Source organism: Aspergillus novofumigatus (assembly GCF_002847465.1).
Source record: "Aspergillus novofumigatus IBT 16806 chromosome Unknown P174scaffold_1, whole genome shotgun sequence".
NCBI classification, from domain to species: Eukaryota; Fungi; Ascomycota; class Eurotiomycetes; order Eurotiales; family Aspergillaceae; genus Aspergillus; species Aspergillus novofumigatus.
The window spans coordinates 3,991,148-4,011,105 of record NW_020194274.1 but is presented as its reverse complement, the minus strand read 5'-3'; the positions used below and the strand labels follow the sequence as shown (position 1 = coordinate 4,011,105).

The 19,958-nt window shown below is 50.7% G+C and overlaps 8 protein-coding genes and 1 non-coding gene across 9 annotated transcripts; 3 read left to right on the top strand and 6 right to left on the bottom strand.

Annotated features, from left to right (window-relative positions):
- Positions 1–599: 599 nt before the first annotated feature.
- On the top strand, positions 600–2,465 carry P174DRAFT_416973 (protein kinase domain-containing protein; the record flags this gene model as incomplete). Its single annotated transcript, XM_024824559.1, has 2 exons — positions 600–1,463; positions 1,533–2,465. The coding sequence occupies 2 exons, from the start codon at positions 600–602 to the stop codon at positions 2,463–2,465; spliced, it is 1,797 nt and encodes a 598-aa protein (XP_024687882.1).
- A 1,512-nt stretch (positions 2,466–3,977) lies between these two features.
- On the top strand, positions 3,978–4,796 carry P174DRAFT_44333 (F-box domain protein). The gene is made up of 2 exons (XM_024827801.1): positions 3,978–4,392; positions 4,450–4,796. Exons 1-2 carry the CDS (start codon positions 4,040–4,042, stop codon positions 4,736–4,738), a joined length of 642 nt encoding a protein of 213 aa, XP_024687881.1. The 5' UTR covers positions 3,978–4,039; the 3' UTR covers positions 4,739–4,796.
- A 2,019-nt stretch (positions 4,797–6,815) lies between these two features.
- Positions 6,816–7,294, bottom strand: P174DRAFT_416971 (uncharacterized protein; the record flags this gene model as incomplete). Its single annotated transcript, XM_024824558.1, has 2 exons — positions 6,816–7,068; positions 7,119–7,294. The coding sequence occupies 2 exons, from the start codon at positions 7,292–7,294 to the stop codon at positions 6,816–6,818; spliced, it is 429 nt and encodes a 142-aa protein (XP_024687880.1).
- A 397-nt stretch (positions 7,295–7,691) lies between these two features.
- Positions 7,692–9,532, bottom strand: P174DRAFT_437719 (glycoside hydrolase family 88/105 protein). The gene is made up of 3 exons (XM_024826373.1): positions 8,146–9,532; positions 7,846–8,082; positions 7,692–7,787 (listed from the first exon to the last, which is right to left on the bottom strand). Exons 1-2 carry the CDS (start codon positions 9,280–9,282, stop codon positions 8,023–8,025), a joined length of 1,197 nt encoding a protein of 398 aa, XP_024687879.1. The 5' UTR covers positions 9,283–9,532; the 3' UTR covers positions 7,692–7,787; positions 7,846–8,022.
- A 103-nt stretch (positions 9,533–9,635) lies between these two features.
- Positions 9,636–9,748, bottom strand: P174DRAFT_t10. The gene has a single exon. It is a non-coding gene; the product is annotated as a tRNA-Leu (tRNA).
- Positions 9,749–9,991: 243 nt separating this feature from the next.
- Positions 9,992–11,036, top strand: P174DRAFT_437718 (uncharacterized protein). The gene is made up of 3 exons (XM_024826372.1): positions 9,992–10,701; positions 10,731–10,766; positions 10,834–11,036. Exons 1-3 carry the CDS (start codon positions 10,168–10,170, stop codon positions 10,996–10,998), a joined length of 735 nt encoding a protein of 244 aa, XP_024687878.1. The 5' UTR covers positions 9,992–10,167; the 3' UTR covers positions 10,999–11,036.
- P174DRAFT_509291 (putative oxalate decarboxylase) lies at positions 10,916–12,767 on the bottom strand (the record flags this gene model as incomplete). The annotated part of the gene is made up of 7 exons (XM_024831539.1): positions 10,916–11,158; positions 11,226–11,730; positions 11,782–11,902; positions 11,957–12,024; positions 12,066–12,240; positions 12,343–12,436; positions 12,491–12,767. The coding sequence occupies 7 exons, from the start codon at positions 12,765–12,767 to the stop codon at positions 11,049–11,051; spliced, it is 1,350 nt and encodes a 449-aa protein (XP_024687877.1). The 3' UTR covers positions 10,916–11,048.
- A 1,244-nt stretch (positions 12,768–14,011) lies between these two features.
- P174DRAFT_437715 (putative ab-hydrolase associated lipase) lies at positions 14,012–16,218 on the bottom strand. Its single transcript, XM_024826371.1, has one exon. It carries the CDS (start codon positions 16,037–16,039, stop codon positions 14,111–14,113), a length of 1,929 nt encoding a protein of 642 aa, XP_024687876.1. The 5' UTR covers positions 16,040–16,218; the 3' UTR covers positions 14,012–14,110.
- Positions 16,219–16,581: 363 nt separating this feature from the next.
- Positions 16,582–18,333, bottom strand: P174DRAFT_416966 (sugar porter family MFS transporter; the record flags this gene model as incomplete). Its single annotated transcript, XM_024824557.1, has 4 exons — positions 16,582–17,285; positions 17,334–17,795; positions 17,849–18,177; positions 18,236–18,333. The coding sequence occupies 4 exons, from the start codon at positions 18,331–18,333 to the stop codon at positions 16,582–16,584; spliced, it is 1,593 nt and encodes a 530-aa protein (XP_024687875.1).
- Between the last annotated feature and the right edge of the window lie 1,625 nt (positions 18,334–19,958).

The window sequence follows — 19,958 nt, the reverse complement described above, 5'->3', positions numbered from 1 at the left end:
TGCCACTTGTTTAAACTTTGTCAGTGTAAACATCGCTGGGAGAAGGAACGTCATTCTAAGAAGCTTGGAAGCAAAAGGTAATCCTGAGAGCCGAAGCCGGCAATATGATTGACTCGTTCCTGACCTGACATCCATTGTAGATATCCTGACTGGTCATCTCGAGAGGCAGTCTCTGTTCTTGGCTTTCTCACCTGCACACACAGCCCCGGTGCCCGTTCTCGTCGCCCGTGGGTGTCAACCATGATCATGATTAAATGCGACCATTCACATCCAAATTATTCTGCACTCTGACGAGCCCGTTCACTTCTTCTGTCAAATTTTTCCCCGTCAACTGGTCATCACCTCTCCATTTCTCCTTAGCTTTTCTGTTCTCAACCTTCGATCGCAGTCCCGCCATCGCCTTATAAAATTGCCCTTCCAGTCTTGTCATTTTATATTACAGCCTTTTGACCTGCTTTGAGGGGTTTTTCTCCCTCAGCCGGCGTTGTACTGATCTTTGCCCATGTTTCCTCTGATACTCTACGCCAGGCAAGGCTACGAACAATCATCAAACAAATCCTGATACATTGAGTTTGTGCGCGTTGTTATACATTTCAACAATGACTTTCCCGCGCTGTCTTTTTCAACCGTTCATACGTTTGTTTCGACACCTTCTTCGCGACAAGCAGTCTTCCCGGTCTGGAACGAATCCTAATTCCGCTGATCATCCATCCTTCCCACCAGCGAACGTATCGGTCGTTGACAGTCAGGTCAGAGTAGATGGACTCAGTACGCATTACTCCCGTGCTGCTTTGGACCGTCAGTCCTCATCCGGAGGACAATCTGATCGCTCCATCTCGAGGCGATCTTCCTTGCTGGATGTGGCCTCTAGCCCTTTTAGTCCTCTTCACGAGCTTCAAGAGTCCTTATCCAGTGCGAGCATCGAGTCTGACAGTTCAGGGCACGTAATGTATCTCCCACTGTCCAGTCTTAGAGAACAGATCACCGAATCCAAAGTGGAGGACATACTTCGTGACGAGGGGTTGGTGCAAGATCGCAATGCAGAGAAAGAAGCCATGAGAATTGTTCAGACGGCTATGAAACTATTCGCAATCCTGGTCAGCAGGAAAAGAGGTGCTGATATCTTGAGGTTTCTGGATGAGGGGATAAGTGACACCGATTTGCCTTTCGTCATGAAGCCTGCAAGAACTGGAAGCGAGCGAATGACACTGCAGACAAACGGAGGCCGCGATATCAAAGCTCTAAGTGAATGGACTGACCCTGAAATCAAGAGCCTGGCGAAAAAGCAATGGCGTATGTTGGCTCCGGTGTTTGAGCAGGGCAAACATTACGATTTCCCAGTTGCTCAAATCTTACCTATCACGAATTCGGGACGAATTGAGATTGAAAGCGGCTTCAGTGAGGTCTTTCAAGCCTTTATACATCCTGCTCATCATACCTTCGGGAATTTTCCTGGTTGCCGGGTAAGTGGACATCTCTACTTTAGCGATGCCTGTGAGAAAGACCGCTTAACGCCATGGCTTGATGGCTAGGATCGACAAGTCGTAGTTGCAGTCAAGAAACTCTTTTCTATCGACCCTTCACGTTTTCAAATTGAGCGCGATATGCATATGACTCTTGGGAAAACGTCCGGGCCCCATCCTCATCTGATCAGTCTTCTATTTACCTATAAGGAGGGGTCCAAGTTTCACCTGGTATTTCCATGGGCAGACGTGAACCTACGAAGTTATTGGAAGAGGATCCCACTCGAACAGATTGAGCATCGCAAAGTCTTGTGGTCGTTGAAGCAAATGACAGGCCTCGCAAGCGCGCTGTCTTTGATCCATGGGTTTCAGCTGCCGGACGACCGTCAGCCTGGCCGTTATTTCGGACGTCATGGTGATTTGAAAGCAGAGAACATCGTGTGGTTCCCGTCTTACCCAGGATGCACTGACTCGGACGGAATATTGCAAATCACGGACCTAGGCCTGGCTAGTCTTCATACCATCGGATCTGTATCCAATGGTGACCCGGCCGGCATGCTTGGTACTAAAACTTATAGGCCTCCAGACAATCATCGCAACTTGCGCATATCCCGGAAGTGGGACATTTGGAGTCTTGGATGCCTATATTTGGAGTTCATTACCTGGATAGTACTTGGGTTCGATGCTATCGTGGAGTTTGCCGAGCTTCGCGGTGCCGAACGTGGGGAGACGGATGAATTCAGCGAAGATTACTTTTACACGGCTGATCTCAGAGACATACGGCCGTCAGTGAAGGCATGGGTAACCCGCTTATCAGAAGATGAACGATGTTCTGATATGCTTTATGATCTCTTGTGTTTGATCATGCGGGAAATGATTCGCATCGAGCCTAAGGACCGAATCGATTCTCAGCAACTCCACCAACAATTACTTAACCTCCTTGAACAAGCATCGAGTAATAAAACCTATCTCGTCAGGGCTATTGAAAGACCTCCAATCTGATCACGAGATCAAAAGTCAATTGTTTTCTCCGGAGAGACCGCCGCTCCCCGATCCGCAGATATGTGACATTCTAGCCCTTCGCTGCTGTCATATTAGTGAATGGCATATATAGACTTCTTGGGAACTGTGGAACTGTGGCTATAACTGAACACTTGTATATGACTGTTGCATACATCAGATGTGGAATATCTCTGCTTCGGTGTTGACTGTCGGGATTTGGACTTGGGTTGTCATACACTTGGTCGGAGTTTTGGATGAGCATTTGCAGGCTCAAATTTTTGCAAACTTTCAGAGCATTTCTTTCAGAGCGTAAATTTTCTTTCGTTTTCCTTTCTTTTTGGTTATTTATATGTTTGATTCGTAATGTGCATGTCAAAATAAGGTCGGTCAGAAGTCACACAGCGTGCATCAGCAGATCCGTGTGCCTTGCATTTGCATACTGTTCAGCTATTCGATGTGGATAAGTCATCATTTGTGATCCTACCTAGTTACTTATTGCTGGTGACAGTACAGGCAGCCAAGTCCCATTTGTGTATGACATGTCATACATCCACCAGTGGCGCATTGACAGCCGGACACGGAATTCCTCGCTCCCAGTGAGTAAAGAGCTAGGAATCAAGTGCATTTTGTCAGTATTACCACAATTCATCATTATCCTGAACAATTTGCTATATTTTCAGGGTGCCAATCTCTTGGCTATCAATGAGCTGCTCGCACTCGTTGTCCAAGAATAGTAGAGACTGGACCTGAACGCCTTCATGAAGACATACCCGAGTGTTTCACAACTTCCTCGACGATCCTCTGTACCCTCCCCAATGTGTATGACCGTATTGCCACCGTATAGTTTGGATGTCTCATCTGGCTGCGAAGCAGGATTTGAATCCTCATCAAAGTATCCAACCGACAGACAATAATGACTTCCAGAATCCCAGAGTGAATATCGACGGCATTGGAGCGTGTGCGAGCCACCGGCTTCAACGAAGGCACTCGTTGCCCGAGGTATTTGTCTCTGTCCACAGCTGTGAGTGGTCAACGACCCATCAGGGACATGACGTCTGCAGAAGCCATTGAAAGTTCGTTGCCTCCTAAACAATGCCAGTGCAGTGACGGCCTTGGCTTCGTTAACAAGAAAGACAAGCATTTTCTGAAATTGAGTGACCTCTCGCCTAAACCAAGTCGACGGAAACAGCAAAATCTTCAGGCTAATTGACTCTGACTGTTTGGTGTCGCCATCTGTGGTATCACAAACCTGTTGTATTTCGAAAGTGTAACCACCAGAGCTAGTCTCCCTTTATCAACATGCGGTGGTCACCTTCATATGGAGCGTCAGTAAAGGCTCCATGATGGACACTGACACAGTCACTCCGGATGTCTAGGTACCGGTATGATAGTTTTGAAGGTGGGTTCTGTCCTCAACATTTCTTGAATATTTGTACCCCTGAACGTCAGGTGAATGATCTAGCTGTATAAATATTAGTTCAGCTGTACCAAAAAAAAAAATATATAATTCAACCTAAACAGTCCATGCCGAGTAGCCACATTGTTAATGCCAGGCTTGCCAGCAGTGCTTCACCATGGCTGAGAGCCAACGGCTCGTCCTGTCCACACCAGAGCTGCTCGAATATATTCTCCTTTACCTTGATATCGAATCCCTGCTGACCTCAGCCCAGCGAGTTTGTCACTCCTGGACCAGGTTGATTCAAACTTCCCCGAGGCTACAGCAGGCCCTGTTCTTTAAGCCCACCCCACCAGAAAAGTGCCGCGAAAAGCTGCGTAATCCACTCCTAGCAGAACATTTTTGGAATTTCTTTCCCTATCACCTGGACCCATTCAGCATGAGAGAATACACCTACCGGATGCTGTCCTGGGGGGAGCAGAGTGACAGGCGCCAGAAACGTTTCCGCCGCGAAGCTAGTTGGCGCCGGATGTTGGTGCAGCACCCCCTGCATCTCTTGCCTATGTGCAAACTTCTCATCCTCATCAGGAATTGGATCTTTAAGCGCTATTATCACCCATGCGATGCCGCTCCCACAACTCACTGGGTTACTGATGGGGTTCAGATGGATCTGATAGGGCTAAGGATGAATATGCTCTACGACCTTGTCCTTGACAGCATTTTGGGAAGCCTACACCAGCACTGGATCTGCTGGGAGGGCCATATGCCTCTACGGATTCCCTGGACGGCGTTAACAGGGGAGTTCATGTCTGGTCTTGCTTGCTTGGAGCTGCGGGAGGAGAAGTTCATCCCCAGGGAAGATAGCGACGACGAGTAATGACATATAAAGTCACTTATCTATTAGTTTTTCTCACCATCGGATGGGCGATCACAGTTTCTGATGAAGAGCCTGTCGGTCCAGTCAGCACAACCAGAGCAACTCCTCGTCCCTATCAAGCGAGCACGAGTGGATCTGAACGATACACAGATCGACTAGCACCAACGACACTTGGAAACCAGCACGAACAACGACGTGAAATAGTTATTACTATTCCTACCAGAACCAGGTCACGGCCAACGGTGTGTTGACCGCGTGACCGCGTCCGGACGGTCGTGGGGTCAGCCAATGCTAAAGTATCGGACAGTCCAACCGCCCTGAGCTCCTCTACAATTGGCAAGAAAACCGCCTCAAGGTAGTGAGCCTGGCCTCGCATTGTCGGAGAGACCGAGTCGAGTTTAAGAGTACCAGAACCCGTCTCACTATGACAGCAACGACCCGAATCATTTTTGTGGGTCTACTTCCTCGAAGGATAGCACCGACTACAGAGACTCGGATAGTTTATACCGAGGCCATCGTGTCTGACCGACTAACAAAGACCTGAAGAAAATAACCCTTTGAGCAAGGGTTAAGCACAGGCTTTACTACTAAGAAGCGTTTTGTTATAGCAAGCTCGCTTATGTATAGTGAAAGCTATAAGAATTAAATAGCCTCATCTAATCTATCAGTTTCTCGCGACCAAAAGAGTGCCAGATGCTTTATAATGCAGTTGCACCTCCTCCAACATTAAAAGCAGCTCGGATTCCCGAATAGTAAACGCATTGACTGGGCACTTCAACTTCTCATTAGTAACCTATAATAATAACAACACCCTAGGTCATTTTGCATCACAGCAAGCTCAGCAGTCACCACTTAAGTGAAAATTCCAGAGAATCATTCACTACTCACATTAACTAGTCAGATCGCCGCTGACATGGTTACATTAATTATTTGCTAATAGATTGCCATATAATGAGGCTTAGACATTTAGTCTATTTATATTTAGTGCCTGTCCTCGGTAGTCGGTGATCCCCGTTGCAGGCCTTGCTAAGAACAGTCTAGCACAGGGACTCAGGGTCCACCATAGATCGCTCCAGACTAGACCGGCCCTAAGGCTACCAGTCTATCCATACCGCATCATTCACATGTAAAATTCGGTGAGACAAAGGGTCCACTTGCAAACATGTCCTGTTGGATGGAATGAGACATGTCTGCTTCGCTAATCGTACTTGGTTAGACTGAGCTTGTCAGTTTAATTTGGACCCTGTGGGGATGCAAAATTGAGTCCTGACCCTTGAGGTTGAGCGGAGTGCGTTGAAATGCCCCAGAATGGTAAAAGCGCTTTTCGATGATAAACTTGCCTGTCATGCATGTCATTTATAGGACTCTATTTTGTGGGCTCTGACTTCGAAAGGTGAATATACTAGTTACAGTGTGACTCCTCGGTAGACTACTCGCCGTTTGTAAGGGCTTGTCCTTGATTCAATAGTATCTGCTATAGGGGATATAACCAGAGAAAGAGTCCTATCTTCGTAACAGCAAGAGACTACATCCAGTATCTCTAGTATAACCAGGGTCATCGACAAAAATATACAGAGCCCTGTTGCCTGGTATCTCCACCCCAAATTTGATCGACTTGGTCGTGCCGCGCGTGCGATGCATGCCAGAGCAAGGCCGTTAGGCAACTATATTCTATCGTCCAACTCCACCAACTACCAATCACGAAGAATTGCTCATTCTGAGCTTGACCTCAATAAGGTTAGGGACAAGCCTTCCGGAGAATAATGCACTGCGTCCAGTTGTTTCACAGTGCTCGGCTGTGATGTAGTCCAGTCATCGCCATTGACATGCATGCTGAGAAGAATCCAGCGGCCTGGAGATTTTACTTTGGCCAAGTCTGACGTGACGCCACGAAAATTCTCTGAAACACAGGCTCAGTATATCCCGGCAATTCGGGAGCCGAGTCTCTGTCAGGTAATGCGATGCTTCGGTGTCTGCTCTGAGGCTGGCCAGGACGCCATCGTGTGGCCATCGCTCCATCGGCTGTGCTATACGTTTCCATATGATTGAGAATTGCAAAAGAGGGTATAGAAAATAATCACAGTTCGTTCAATTCGTTGTTATCCTCGTAGACTGTCGGGTCTTGCTGTCGCTGGGATGCCTCTTGTATCTGTCTCTCGACGTCTCTTCGTCGTCGGGATGCGCGAATGAGCGAGACCACGAACATCCGCATGACCAGTATGACTACCAAGACAGCGCAGAAAAACGTGATGCCTCGAACTAGCCCTTGCGAATGTGCAATTCTTCGATGATGACGGGTATGTCCGGATGGCATATGGCGCTGGTCATTGCTGCGTTTGTTAGACGGACACAAGCAATAGCAATGGAGGATGGTGCCTACAACATGAGCTGGCGATCTGGAGCAAATCGGACAGACGAATCATCAACATAGCGGTGCGTTCTATCGGGCCCGTATTTTGGAGGAGAGGAGGGATCTTCATCGGGATTGAAATTGAGCCATCGTTCATAATCAGTTACTGGCCGTTCTCTAGCCCGTATCTTTGATAGGGGCGGCATGATATTGATGACTTTGTTGTTTTGATTGATCAATGTTGATTGATGATGGTATGAATGGATAGATAGATTCACAGTAGTGATAGAGCTGGTGATCAAAGAGTGAACTAGTGGACTGAAAGTAGTCCGCTGGATGAGCGCTTTCTTGATTATAACCTAGTCATTCCTACCAAACCTATTCCATGATCATACTAAGGAAAAAGACGCAGGGTCGATTGACAGATCCACACGACTAGGCTGCGATCTAAGGTGAACGTAAACACTGCGCCAAGCTGAGACAAGGCTTCCCTTTGGTTGGTTGGAGGCTTAGGTGGAAGACGAACAAAGAATCATCCATCTTTTATCACCCATCCAGCTAAGCTCGATCAAGAACAATGATTGATTCCATTTTCTCTGACACCTCCTGTTCACTTGAAGGACCCATGGTCTATATAACTTCGCTCTAATTCTATCTACCCCTCAGTTCTTTCTGGCCACGACTCAGACGCCACCATCGGTAAGGTTTTCCCCCGGTCAGGTGAGTTCGTTTTCCAAAGATTAATCTTACGCTACAGTATATTAGTCCGTGATGGACTTACGAGGAATCCCGCTTTTCCGAAAAAGGTTTGCAATCCTAGGAACATGTCTCACTGTCACACTCAAATTTGACTCAGCCATGTGAGCTATTTAAATGCTCCGGAGTCCGAGGAATCCCGCCAAGTTTTGGTCCGCTTCCTTGTCTTGCACGTCTGTCATCCCTTCTCTCTATTGTTTCGAAGCAGCCTCAATCTCATAACTGGCATACATGAAAGGTCCGGCGCCCTTATAATCATCCTGCACCACGGGAACCGAGATATAATACTAACAACCGTCAGATCATTTCTTTGCATCGGATATAGGCGCATACTCACCTCGAAGGTGCCATTGCTGACCAAACTGCCGACCTGCACTGTGCCAAGCCAATTCAGTGTGCCGTTCGCATTCTTCTCAACGAACTTGTCCACCATGAGGTTGTACGCCTTCTTCGCGGGAGCCATATAGTCCTTGGAGCGGATATATCCCTTACGAATGCCCTTGAGGAATCCATACGCAAACATGGCGGTGCCGCTGCTCTCGATGTAGTTGCGGGGATCACTCGGGTACTCCCCGTCCATGATGAGCCACCATCCACCGGACTTGTCCTGTGTCTTCTTGAGGGCCTTTGCCAGGGACTGGAAACGACGCAGGCTCTTCTCATAGCCGGAATGCGATCGAGGCAGGTAGTCGAGTATGTCGACCAGCGACATGAAGTACCAGCCCACTGCGCGGTCCCAGACATGGGGTGCGCCGCCGGTAACAGGGTCTAACAGTGTTAGGATCACGGTGAGGTCAGGGAGGTTTCTCGGAGACATACCAGCCCAGACTGCCACTTTACTCTCGTCATATCCGTGCACCAACAATCCGGACTTCAGCAGGCAGTGCTCCTCGATCAAGTCAAACTGCAGCACGATGTCGTCCCATGCGGTAGCATTGTTTGGCTGGAACCACGCGGTGTACTGCGCATAGAAGTTCTCCGCCATATAAATCCCGTCCAGCCACATCTGGTTCGGGTACGTGGGTTTGCGATGCCAGAACCCACCCGCCTTGTTGCGTGGGGTGAAGTTGAGCTGCTCGCGGAGGGTATCAGCCGCAATCTTGTACCTGTCATCTCCTGTCTTTGTCCAAAGCCAAAGGAGGTTGAGTCCAATGCGGATGTCGTCGAGCGAGACGGTTGACGCGGGGTAGTTAATCAGCCCGCCGGAGGGGTCAACAACAGCATCGACCTGCGACTTGATGTAGGTGAAGTAGCGTTCGTCCTTAGTCTTGTTATAGGCGAACTCCATACCCGTGTAGAGGACGCCGTTGGCGTAGTTGCGGGACAGGGAGATGTTCTTAGTCATGAAGGACGAAGCCATCCATTCGGTATAGTTGGCTGCCTGGGAGAGGCCGCTCAGGGCCGCTACGAGCAGCGCGGACTTGCTGATTGAACTCATTCTCGTGTGTATGATACTATCTTACTCTACCATATACAATCCTGCAGGAAGAAGGATCACAATTCTCTCGCTCTTATACCAGGTTCCAAGAATTTCCAAGACATCCTGAGGATTGTTTACATTGCCTCGGGCCTGGAGACAGGAGAGCCAAGGCCCCTACGCAGACGGAGAAATGTCAAAACGGAGAATTAGCTAGCCATCTTGGCAAGGAGCATCCACCAGAGTGGTGGAGAAATATCAAAAATCTTTCACGATAGTCGTCCGGCATAATATCTGATGTGGAGATTGTGGGGCATGGAGTTGGGGATAGTGCTGACAAAGAACAAAAATACAATTAAGGGGGAAAAAAGTACTGACAAGAGTGGGATTCGAACCCACGCCATCATACGATGATGAGGAAACTCTGGGAGTTTGGTATTAAGGTGTACCTTAACCTCACGCCTTAGACCAACTCGGCCATCTTGCCTTATAATGACTATTTGGTCAGCTATTTAAGTATAATACAATATCCTCGATGTTCTCTCAACTTGAGCTGGAGCTGTTAAGCAATATATTCTTCAACGCCAATACAGAGTATACCAAGAGAATCTTATCTTAGCTAAATCTAGATTTAATGACATATTCAAAGGCAGGGATATCCTCACTATCCATACTGGCAACTACCTGGGTAGTAATGGCTGTGCACTATTACATAGTAATAGAACCACAGCCACAAACCTCGTAACAAACAATGAATAGCCAGTCGCAACATATATTCTTTACCAGGATCAGGCCGTCAGCAACCAGGCAGCCATATTCCAGAATACATATCTTCACCCTCATATACCTTCTCAATCATCCTCATCCAACATAGCAACAGCAGGCAACAGACAAGACACCAGCAAAATGACAAAACCACCTACTGAAACAACCACCTCCTCCCCCACCATCACCCGCTCCACCACCACCAAAACAACCTTCACCAATCTCACCCCCGCAGACTCCATATTCCGCTCCACAGTGGAAAACACCTCCGTCACCAGAACACCTGATGCTACAAGCAACGCCAGCATCAGCATCAAACGCAGCAAACTCCACTCCTGCACACTAACCAACTCCTCCGCCCGCCGCTGCACACTCACCAACACAACCCTCTTCAACGTCCCCGCCGCGCGCTCCCTCGACGCAAGCAACTCCTCGCTATCAAATATCCGCCGTCTGCGCCGGAGCGAGATCCGCGCCAGCACGGTTAGCGATGGCACTGTCCGGCGGAGCACGATTGTGGACTCGAGCGTGAAGCACTCTCTCCTACGGCGGAGTAAGCTGGACCGTGTGGACATGTACAAGAGCCGGGTGAAGAGGGCGGTGCTGGCGGACTGTGAGGTGAGTGAGTGTGTGGTTATCGGGACGGAGTTTAGGGGGATGAGGTTGCGGTTCGGGGTTTGGAAGAATGGGAGGTTGGTGGGGAGGGTTGGGGAGGGGAGGTTGTTTTTGAGGAGATAGATGTAAGCTATCCAATTTTTCTATTCTCACTCTGGGGTTAGGTTATGCTGATGCTGATGTGATGACTAGAAGAGCAAGAAGGGCAAGCATGCTGATGCTGCCGCTGCCGCTCCCGATGCAAAAGTTGAGAGGCTTGATTACAAGGTTTTACAAGAGGAGAGCGAGTCAGAGGACGATGATAAGTCCAGTGTCAGTGATGAGGAGGCGGAGCTGCCGCCGCCGTATGCGCCTTGATTGATTCAACTCGTCCATGATTGATATGTACTTGTTATGTACGTTATCCGTTATCCAGCAACAACATACTGCTTATCCGTCTTCAACTTGCTCAAGGTCTCATTGCTCAGCTTCAGCGTATCTGCCACGATCTGCCGCGGCGTAGATGCAACCCACTGCCCTAGTGCGATGTCTGTATCCGTTAGCATGACTCAGAGACAGCTGCGAGGAGAGGAGAGGAGAGCTACCGGTGAACTTGTCTGCCTGCAACACCTCAAGGAACAGCAGATCCTCATCCCCCGTGTTCTCGATATAGTGACTGTTCGATTGAGGGAAGTACCCCACATCTCCGGCACGGTAGTCAAATGTCGTCGCCGTACTGGGTGCCGAGAACAGCGTCGCGCGGCCCTGGCCACGGATGAAAAACGTCCACTCATCGCTGCTCGGATGCCAGTGGATCTCACGCATCCCACCCGGCTTGACGGTCACGACGGCAGCAGAAAAGTTACTGGCAATGGGGAAGGTGACGGGATCCACGATCTTGACTGATCCGCCGGCGACTTCGTGGGCCGGCTGCTCGGAGAAGTGGTACGAGTAGCTCTGCGTTCTGGGGACAACGCCGGCGGCTGTCGAGACGTTCTGGGCTTCGATGTCCTTAGGGGCTGGCGTGCCGGGGAAGATGTACAGTTCGTCTTCGGGGAGGTTTTCGAATGCGGTGATGGGGACACCCAGGTCTTTAGCTAGGACTTCTTTCTGCAGCCTGTCAGCAAACATCGCTCGTCCTGGTGGTGTGCAGGCGCATACCGGGTTGTGTGCAAAGACTTCAGAGGCGAGAAAGGTATTATCCTCAGAGAAGGATCCGTCATCGAAGACGAGAAGGAACTCGACGCCTGTGTCGAGGGCTTGGATGGAGTGAGGAACGCCCCTAGTCGATTAGCCTCTGTCCATTGAGGGTGTGAGGTGTGACTTGGTGACTTACGGAGGGAAGAACCAGACATCACCTTCGCTCACATCGTCGATGAACGTTTCCCCATTCTCATTGACGGCCTGACGGTCAGCAACGTCGATTAAACGACGGGAAATCATACCTGAATACGACAAGATCCATTGAGGACCAACGACCACTCCGCCGCGACATGCCAATGCAGCTCCCGATACGCACCGGGTTCAAGCCTCATGTCAACACCGGCCATGGCTGTTGCGTCCGGCATGACGTTGGTATTCTCCTGCCGGGCCCATCCAGCCCCATCATGCCCGAGTCTACTTCATAAGCAACCTCCTTCAAGCTGAGAGGGCAAGCCTACCTGTTATGACTGAGTCCTGTGGCAAGTTAGCATGCTCCACCGCCATCTAGGTAAGACATACCTACCCATCGGCCACTGCGCATTGATCGTCTGACCGTGATCCGTCCCAGGAGGAGCCAGCTTATCACTATTGATCTGATCATAGTACGTATTCCCTGCGCTGTCAGCCACTTCCACTCTCCTTCCATGCAGGCCAAACGACAACATACTTGGTCCTGGGTCCGACCCTCCCAGATCTCCCCGGATAGGCTGGGGATTGTCCACGCCCTCAAAGTCAAGATACACCCCGTTGTTGGCATCGTCCTTTTGCCCAGTCACCAGGGTATACTTGACCTCGGTTGACTGCTCCGTGATCGTATTCGAGGAGGAATAACCGAGCAGATCCTCCGATCCTCTCAATGGAGGATTCGAAGGCTGAGCCGTGGGAGCTCCATTGGCACAGGGGAGAACAAAAAAGAAAGCGTGCAGAATGTGGATAGACTTCATTGTGACTCTGCTCATTTGGTTCGAAATCGGACTCGCTGCGTGAGTTGACTCCCTTATATACCACAGTTCAGTGAGGAGAAGAAGAGGGTCGAACTCGACAGTCTGTACCCTCACCGTCGCATGATAGACGGATGCTACCTGTCCAGTCCAGTCCGGTCCAGGCATTCTCGACTGGCAACGGTTACCCCTCATGAGAGAAGATCTTCGGGATAGCAGACAGGCAGAGGACCAGTCCCGTGAGGGGGGAAAGTGAACATAGCAGGCCAATGGGCCGTTTGAGGGGTTAGATAGCCTCTAGAATCAAGAATGTGACAGCAGACATTAGTGGGACTATTGCTCGTTCTGAGGTATGACAGAAACATCAGTCGATACCTGCAGTACCGGTCAGTACATTATCCAGGTGGATCCCAGCAGTGTACACATGTACACATTCTCAACACCAACACACATATCACAAACAGTACTATAAACCAAGCACTTATGACAGGTACCAACATACTATTCCATCCCATCTCATATCACACGGTTCACACAAACTCAAACAAGCGAACCAAGCCAGCCAAGCTACAAGCCAAGCCGACGCATCCCACCTTATCCCAACCCTAACTCAGTACGGAAACCCCTCCGAAACCGATCTCCAAATATAGGTAACTATAACCATAAAACCCGGTATATGTAAAACCCGCTCTCCACCTGCACTGCACTGCACTGCACCACACTACGGCCTGTACTTACCCAGCACGTCACCACATCCTTACTATAGCACTGTATACTATAGCAACGGTAGGAATAGTACTTGATATCCCCGCACGACGAGTCACACCCGCTACCAAGAATAGGTACACCCCTGCAGGATCTCCACTTCGACTTTCGCTTCGTAGGCTACATTATTTCCAGTTTCCAGTTTCTGTTAGGCGATGTTGTCGGTATCTGGGTAGGTACGGCATGGGGATTGAGACGATCGTTGGGTATGATGTCCATTTCTAAGATTGAAATGGTGTGGCGATGGGATGGTAGCCTACCCACCCCGCACGAGGGCAATGTCGTACTCGACTGTGTACCTGTCGAGGGAAATATCTTGATACCGGATCCTGGATATATTGGGCGTACGTATGCTCTAGTCCTTGTAGGAAGGCTAGGTTAGCCTGGTATGCGGTCTGGTCACGCGCTAGGCAGCTATGTTAATTGCATTCTGTGTGGTTGGTGGCTTGGGAATGACGTGACTGGGGAGGTATAGGTATAGTCTATGAATTAGATATGCTGTATATATGCAATGTCTATTGAACATCGAAGTAAACCAATCATATCTCATCGCCGTCAAGTCATTAATGTAAAGGCCCGTGTCATGGAACACCCTTTGGAACCCGACAGTACTTCCGCGCCTCCTCCGGCATGGTCATGTATATAACATCTCGCACCTCCTTACCCACCTGGTCCACCGCATCCATGGCCCACAGTACATCCAGATGCTCATACTCCTCGACCACCTTGGAATGCACCACTTGGACATGCGGCTCGCGTCCGCTTCGGAACCGCTGAAGGAGACGCCGCCCGTCGACCAGCGCATCAGACCCCGCAACCCACAGCGCAAACGGGGGCGTCTGCGGCCCGTACCAGGCGGTATCGGTCCGCGAGCCCGATTGGTCTCCGTCTTGTTGCAGACGGAGATCCTCCTCCATCTCGGCGAGGGTGTCTTCCATCCTCGCCAGAATGCACCGCTGCGTCGCGAAGCAGCCCTGACCCAACCACCACCGGATCGTCTCGCTGCTTATATACACCGGCGCGAATTGGAACATGCGATCGCGTAGTCCGCGATCCCAGCGGACGTCGCTCCAGCCGAACAGGTGCGCAAAGACATGATACCCCAACGCCCCGTAGATGCGGGGATGGAGAAAGCGGTGGACGGTCATCATGATCGGGATGAAGGCGTGGATGCCGAAAATAGTCCGGAACATGCCTGCCGGTATGACGCGCATGAATCGAAAGTACAATCTCTCGATCAGAGGTCCGGCATATACTGCCGGCGCCAGGGCACAAAACACAGATATCTTTTTACCCAGCTCCGGGCGGTGGTGTTTGGACAACGCCACGAATGTCTGCGCGGTGCCTTGCGAGTGGCACACAAGCCCCAGCTTCTCAAACCCGGTCTCAAACAGCACCCGCGAAATAAGCGCGGTCAAGTCCAGCACACCCATGTGCCGGATGTTCCACGCCCACATCCGCGGATCACCGATCGACAGCGTTGTATGCTCCGGCGTCATCCCGCAGCGATTATTGCCTAACCAGACGTCGTACCCGGCTTTGCAAAGATAGAAAGCCAGACTGTCATCGTCGTTCACACAGAATGCACCAGCGCTCTGCAATAGCCCATGAACCAGCAGAACAGGATACCGGCGGTTTCGACTAGAAGCATCCAGCCTTCTCCGCCCAGTAAACACATCAGGGCCTCGCGGCCCCCTCTCCTCTTCAGACGAAGGCGTATACTCCTGCGGGTTATAAACATGCCACAACGTAATAATAAACCCATCCTCCGTCTGGACTTTGAACGTCTCCACGTCGAGTCCCACCCGCCTCGCGTAATACCCAACGTCACAAACAAGCAAGTCCCTCCCGCCCTCCAACGGCGGACACTCATCCGGCGCCTCCTCGTCCACATCCCTCTTCGCCTGCCGTCGCTTCCACCTCCGAAGCTCCTTCTCACGATTTAACTGCCGCTCGCGCTCCTCGGCATAGAATTTCCGCCGCGCGTTAGGATCCTCACCACTAATCCTCATCCGCAGATTATCCAGCTGGGTCCCAGCGAAACCCACAAGCGCACCGATCACAACAATCCCCAGAAACAACAGCGACAGAACGAACGAGACACACTGCAGCGCCACGCAGCGCACGGTGAGCGCAAACGAAGGCGGACTGTACGAGGGAAGCGGCGGGAACAGCGGATGCTCCGAAAGAGTGGTGTCGGGGTGGTACCGTTGCTGCTGCTGCGGCGGCTGCAATTGCTTCTGCGTGTCTCCCAGGAGTCCGTCCGCCACCACCGCGGTCACCGCTGATTCGACCTTTTCGTCTTCGCGACTGGTCCGCAGGTTCCTTAGTTCAATGTCGGGACTGGAGCGGAGGAGGTTGCCAGTTGCTTTCGGTGTGGGAGGTCGGACGTCGATGGGGTTCGGGTCACTGTGGAGGAGGATCCTCGGGGCCCGATTGTGTATTGTAGCATCTTCAGCTTCCTGTGTGGGTTCGAGGCTGGTGCGCCGTTCTGCGATGCGTGGTGCCATCGATATGGTGTCGGAGGGTAGTCAATGTAGCAAAGACTGGAAAAGGCCCTCATTTTGCCATATTCAAGGTGAAGGACGGGAAAAGGGAAACCCAAGTGAACGAGTGGCGCAGAACAGGTCATTGTGGACATTGACCCGGGTTTCGGTCATCCTCCATGAATAGTTATATCGACGAGATTGCGCACGGACTCCTTGCTGATTCCGGTTTCAGAACAAGCTCAGGGCCTTTCATGTGCAAGAACTTGGAGAGCGGGCCCGTTGCTGGGCCCACCGGCCAATCATATTACCCCTCCACAGCCATGCGGTCATAGTGCCTGACCCGGCCTGAGGCGTCCATGGGATAGTTATAGTGCGCCTCAGGTGTCATCGAGGAAACTATTTTAGGAATTCATGGATGCGACGTAAAAATTCAAGAATGATCTAATGATCTATCATTCATCTAACATATCAGTCATCAAAGTCCAGGTATCTCCATATGCGCCATAATAACTGCCAGTAAACCAAATATGCATGCTTCCAAAGATAAGAGGGAAAAAAACAGATTACGCCTTCTCCAGATGCTCAAGCTTGTGCTTCTCTTGAGCATCGGCCTCAAGCTGGGAAAGACTGGCCTTCCGGTGTCCCTCGGCCACATCCCGGACATCGGTGAAGTGGACCGTGGGGACGAAACCGTTAGAGTTCCAGGCCCTGGAGACCTTGCCATAAAGCTCATCGACTTGCTCGAGAGAGAGACCCTTGGTCTCGTAGATGCAGGTGTACACAAAGACAAGCGCGATGAAGCAGAAGCCACCCCAGATGAAGAATACCTTGGACTGCAGGTTGGCATTGCCCGGGCCGCTGTTGACCATGTAAGGAGTGGCGTAGGCGATGGCCCAGTTGAGCAGCCAGTTGGTGGCGGTTGTGATGGAGAGACACTTGGCACGGGCCTTGAGTGGGAACAGCTCACCAGTCACAACCCAAGCCACAGGTCCCCAGGAGCAGGCGAAGAAGAAGATGTAGATGCAGACGAAGGCGATCAGGACCTTGTTGGCCGCGTCGGACGAGGTTGCAGTGCCAACGATGGCGACGATAAGCTGGCTGACGCACATGCCAATGGCTCCAAACATCAACAGAGGACGACGACCCCACTTCTCAACCATGTAGAGACCGGGGAAAGTAGATGACACGTTGACAATGTTGGTGATGAGTGTAATGATAAAGGGGTTGCTGATGCCAGAGGCCTTGAAAAAGGTAGTTCCGTAGTAGACTAGACAAATTAGCAGAGTTCGAGTACTAGAAGAAATGAGGAACATACAGATGAAGTTGACACCGGCCAACTGCTGCAGAGCCTGGATACCGCAACCGGTAGCCAAACGCTTGCCGATGGAGCCGCGAAGGATCTCGAGGTAGCTTGCAGTACCCATGCTGAGCTCGTATTCATGGTTGGCCTGGATCTCGGACAGTTCCTCAATGAGGGCTGGATCGTTGACATCCATGCGGCGAAGGCGGGCTAGAGCCCTAGCGGCGGCCTCGTGCTTATCCTTCTTGATCAGGAAACGCGGGGTTTCTGGAAGAACCAGCATACCAGTCACCAGGATAATAGCCCAGGCAAACTGGATGGCAACTGGAATCCGGTAGCAGCCGGTATCCATACGGTCCTTGGTGGCATTGTTCACAATAGCAGCAACCAGCAGACCAAGGGTAATGGCCAGCTGATAGGCTCCGACGATGGTACCACGGATCCACTTGGGAGCTGTCTCGGATTGATACAAGGGAACTGGTTCTGTCAGTACACGGCCATCAGGATGGACAAAAAGATGAGTCACATACCAGTAGCCGAAAGAAGACCGACGCCCAATCCGGCGAAGAATCTGCCAGCGACGAACAACGGAATCGAAGTGGCGGCGGTCTGAAGAACGACACCAACGCAGAAGACGACCGAGTTGATAATCATACCAAGGCGTCGTCCAAAGTAATCAGCAACAGGCGCGGCGCCCAGAGCTCCAAAGAAAGTGCCAGCAGACAACAGGGAGACAATCATCGACGATTGAGAGGATGTGATATCCGGATAGTTGTCGTCAGGATTGATGTAGCCGGTGGAGAAGAGCTTGCGCCAGTACGGCATGGCAAGGATGCCGCTGATGGTGCCGGTATCATAGCTATGTGCAGTCCTCTGATCAGCTGTTGTGCCAAGGTCAATGAGCCTGAGAGACTTACCCGAACAGAATACCACCAAACGCAACGAACAAACCAATAATGATGGCAGGAGCCGCAGAGCCCACTGCATCATCGGGCTTTCTGATCATGAAGCCCATGATGAAAATCTAGTCGAGTAGTGTGCAAAGGACAAGTGAGATGACTAGAAACCCAAGAGTATTGGAGGAGTATGGAAGTCTCGACGGGAAACAAGATATCCAAAATAATGGCACAATGGCAGGTGAGGATGGGAATGGAAGAGAACAAAGAGGTCAAGGATTGACGATCACCCCGGGGTACACGAGAGATTTTATACTCCCCGAACCGGCTTCCTGAGAGTCAACGTGAGTGAAAAGGAGAACCTGGGGTCCCTCGGCCTGGGGATAACCCCGCCATATCCACAGAGGCAAAGCACGACTGCTGGTTGGCCGCAATCAGCTTCCTGGCGCAGTTATTTTCAAAACAACGGCCATTCCACGGGACAGCGTAACAGCAGCCAGCTGCGTGTTTGAATTTTGGACTCCACTATCCCGGCCGTGTCTGGAGTCTGGAGTCCGGAGTTTCTCTGGAGGAAAACGGGGACTGGAGGAGGTCACCGTATGGGATGCCGAATCGGTCTGCAGCCCGTGGGGACTGGAGGACACATACGAGGCCGTTTGCATTCGGAATGGGGAAGTAGTCCGAGGTGCTGAGGCTTCATTGGCCAGTGGCACCAAGGTCAGACCGTATCTGAGACAGAAAAAAACAAATAGTCGGTGCAGTAGACGAATTCCAGAAACCCACTCGGTTCGGGAGCACCGAATGGTTCATTGGTTGTTGGGGTTGATCAGCTACGTCGATGGCGGGATAAACTTTTCCTTTTTTTTTTAATTAGGGGCCCCTGAAGGCCTGGACGGTGCCAACTTCTCGCCGGTGTACACTCTGAGCGGCATCATCGAGATGTGGCCAGAATTAGAGTCAAAGTGAGACGGTCTGCACTCGCACAGTTTGGTTAGTTCTGTTCTACTGACTGGGGAAGAATAACCGAGAGAGGGCCGAATGCGGGACCTGTAGAGTGTTTCTAAAGTAAGGTGTAGAGCAACACCGGAGTCGGGAAGAAAACCTGGAGATGCCGGAATCGGGCATGATTGTCGGCCCCCTCGTGACATTTCGGGCCAGTTACACCAGCACGATCCCGGCCACTTTTCGGCAAAACATCCAATTTACACTTGTGCGTAATAATAGAAAACCCAAAAGAATTTAATTGCCAAGTGGAAATTATTTCAGTGGCGTGGCTTGACTACTGAGAATCAAGTCTTGTTGGTATCTAGTCTAGTCTATCTACTAGCTGAGACCGAGAGAATATTCTCGCACCCGACAGTTGATCCTAATCTGGGCCCTCGAGGCAAATTCCCCCCTTGCTTGCGGCCGTCTGACATGCTTTCAGACTTACAGTACGGAGGGACAAAACGGGGACTCTCGGTAAAACTTCAATTTCTGTCCATACACTTAGGTAACAATAATACAATCTAATAACAGACCAGAATCTGGATCAATCTGAAGCAGTCAGAAACCGGTTGAATATGAGAAAGTAGAAACAAATAGAACCCCAACCATGGATCCAACAGTTTTGTCTTTTCCTGCGCCACGGATATTGTGGGTTTGTTTTTATCAGGATACAGTATGATACCAAGGTTTCTTCAAGTCAAGTCAATGTCTGACAGTCTACCTCTCGAGAGGTAGTAGCCTATGCTGGCCTGATCAC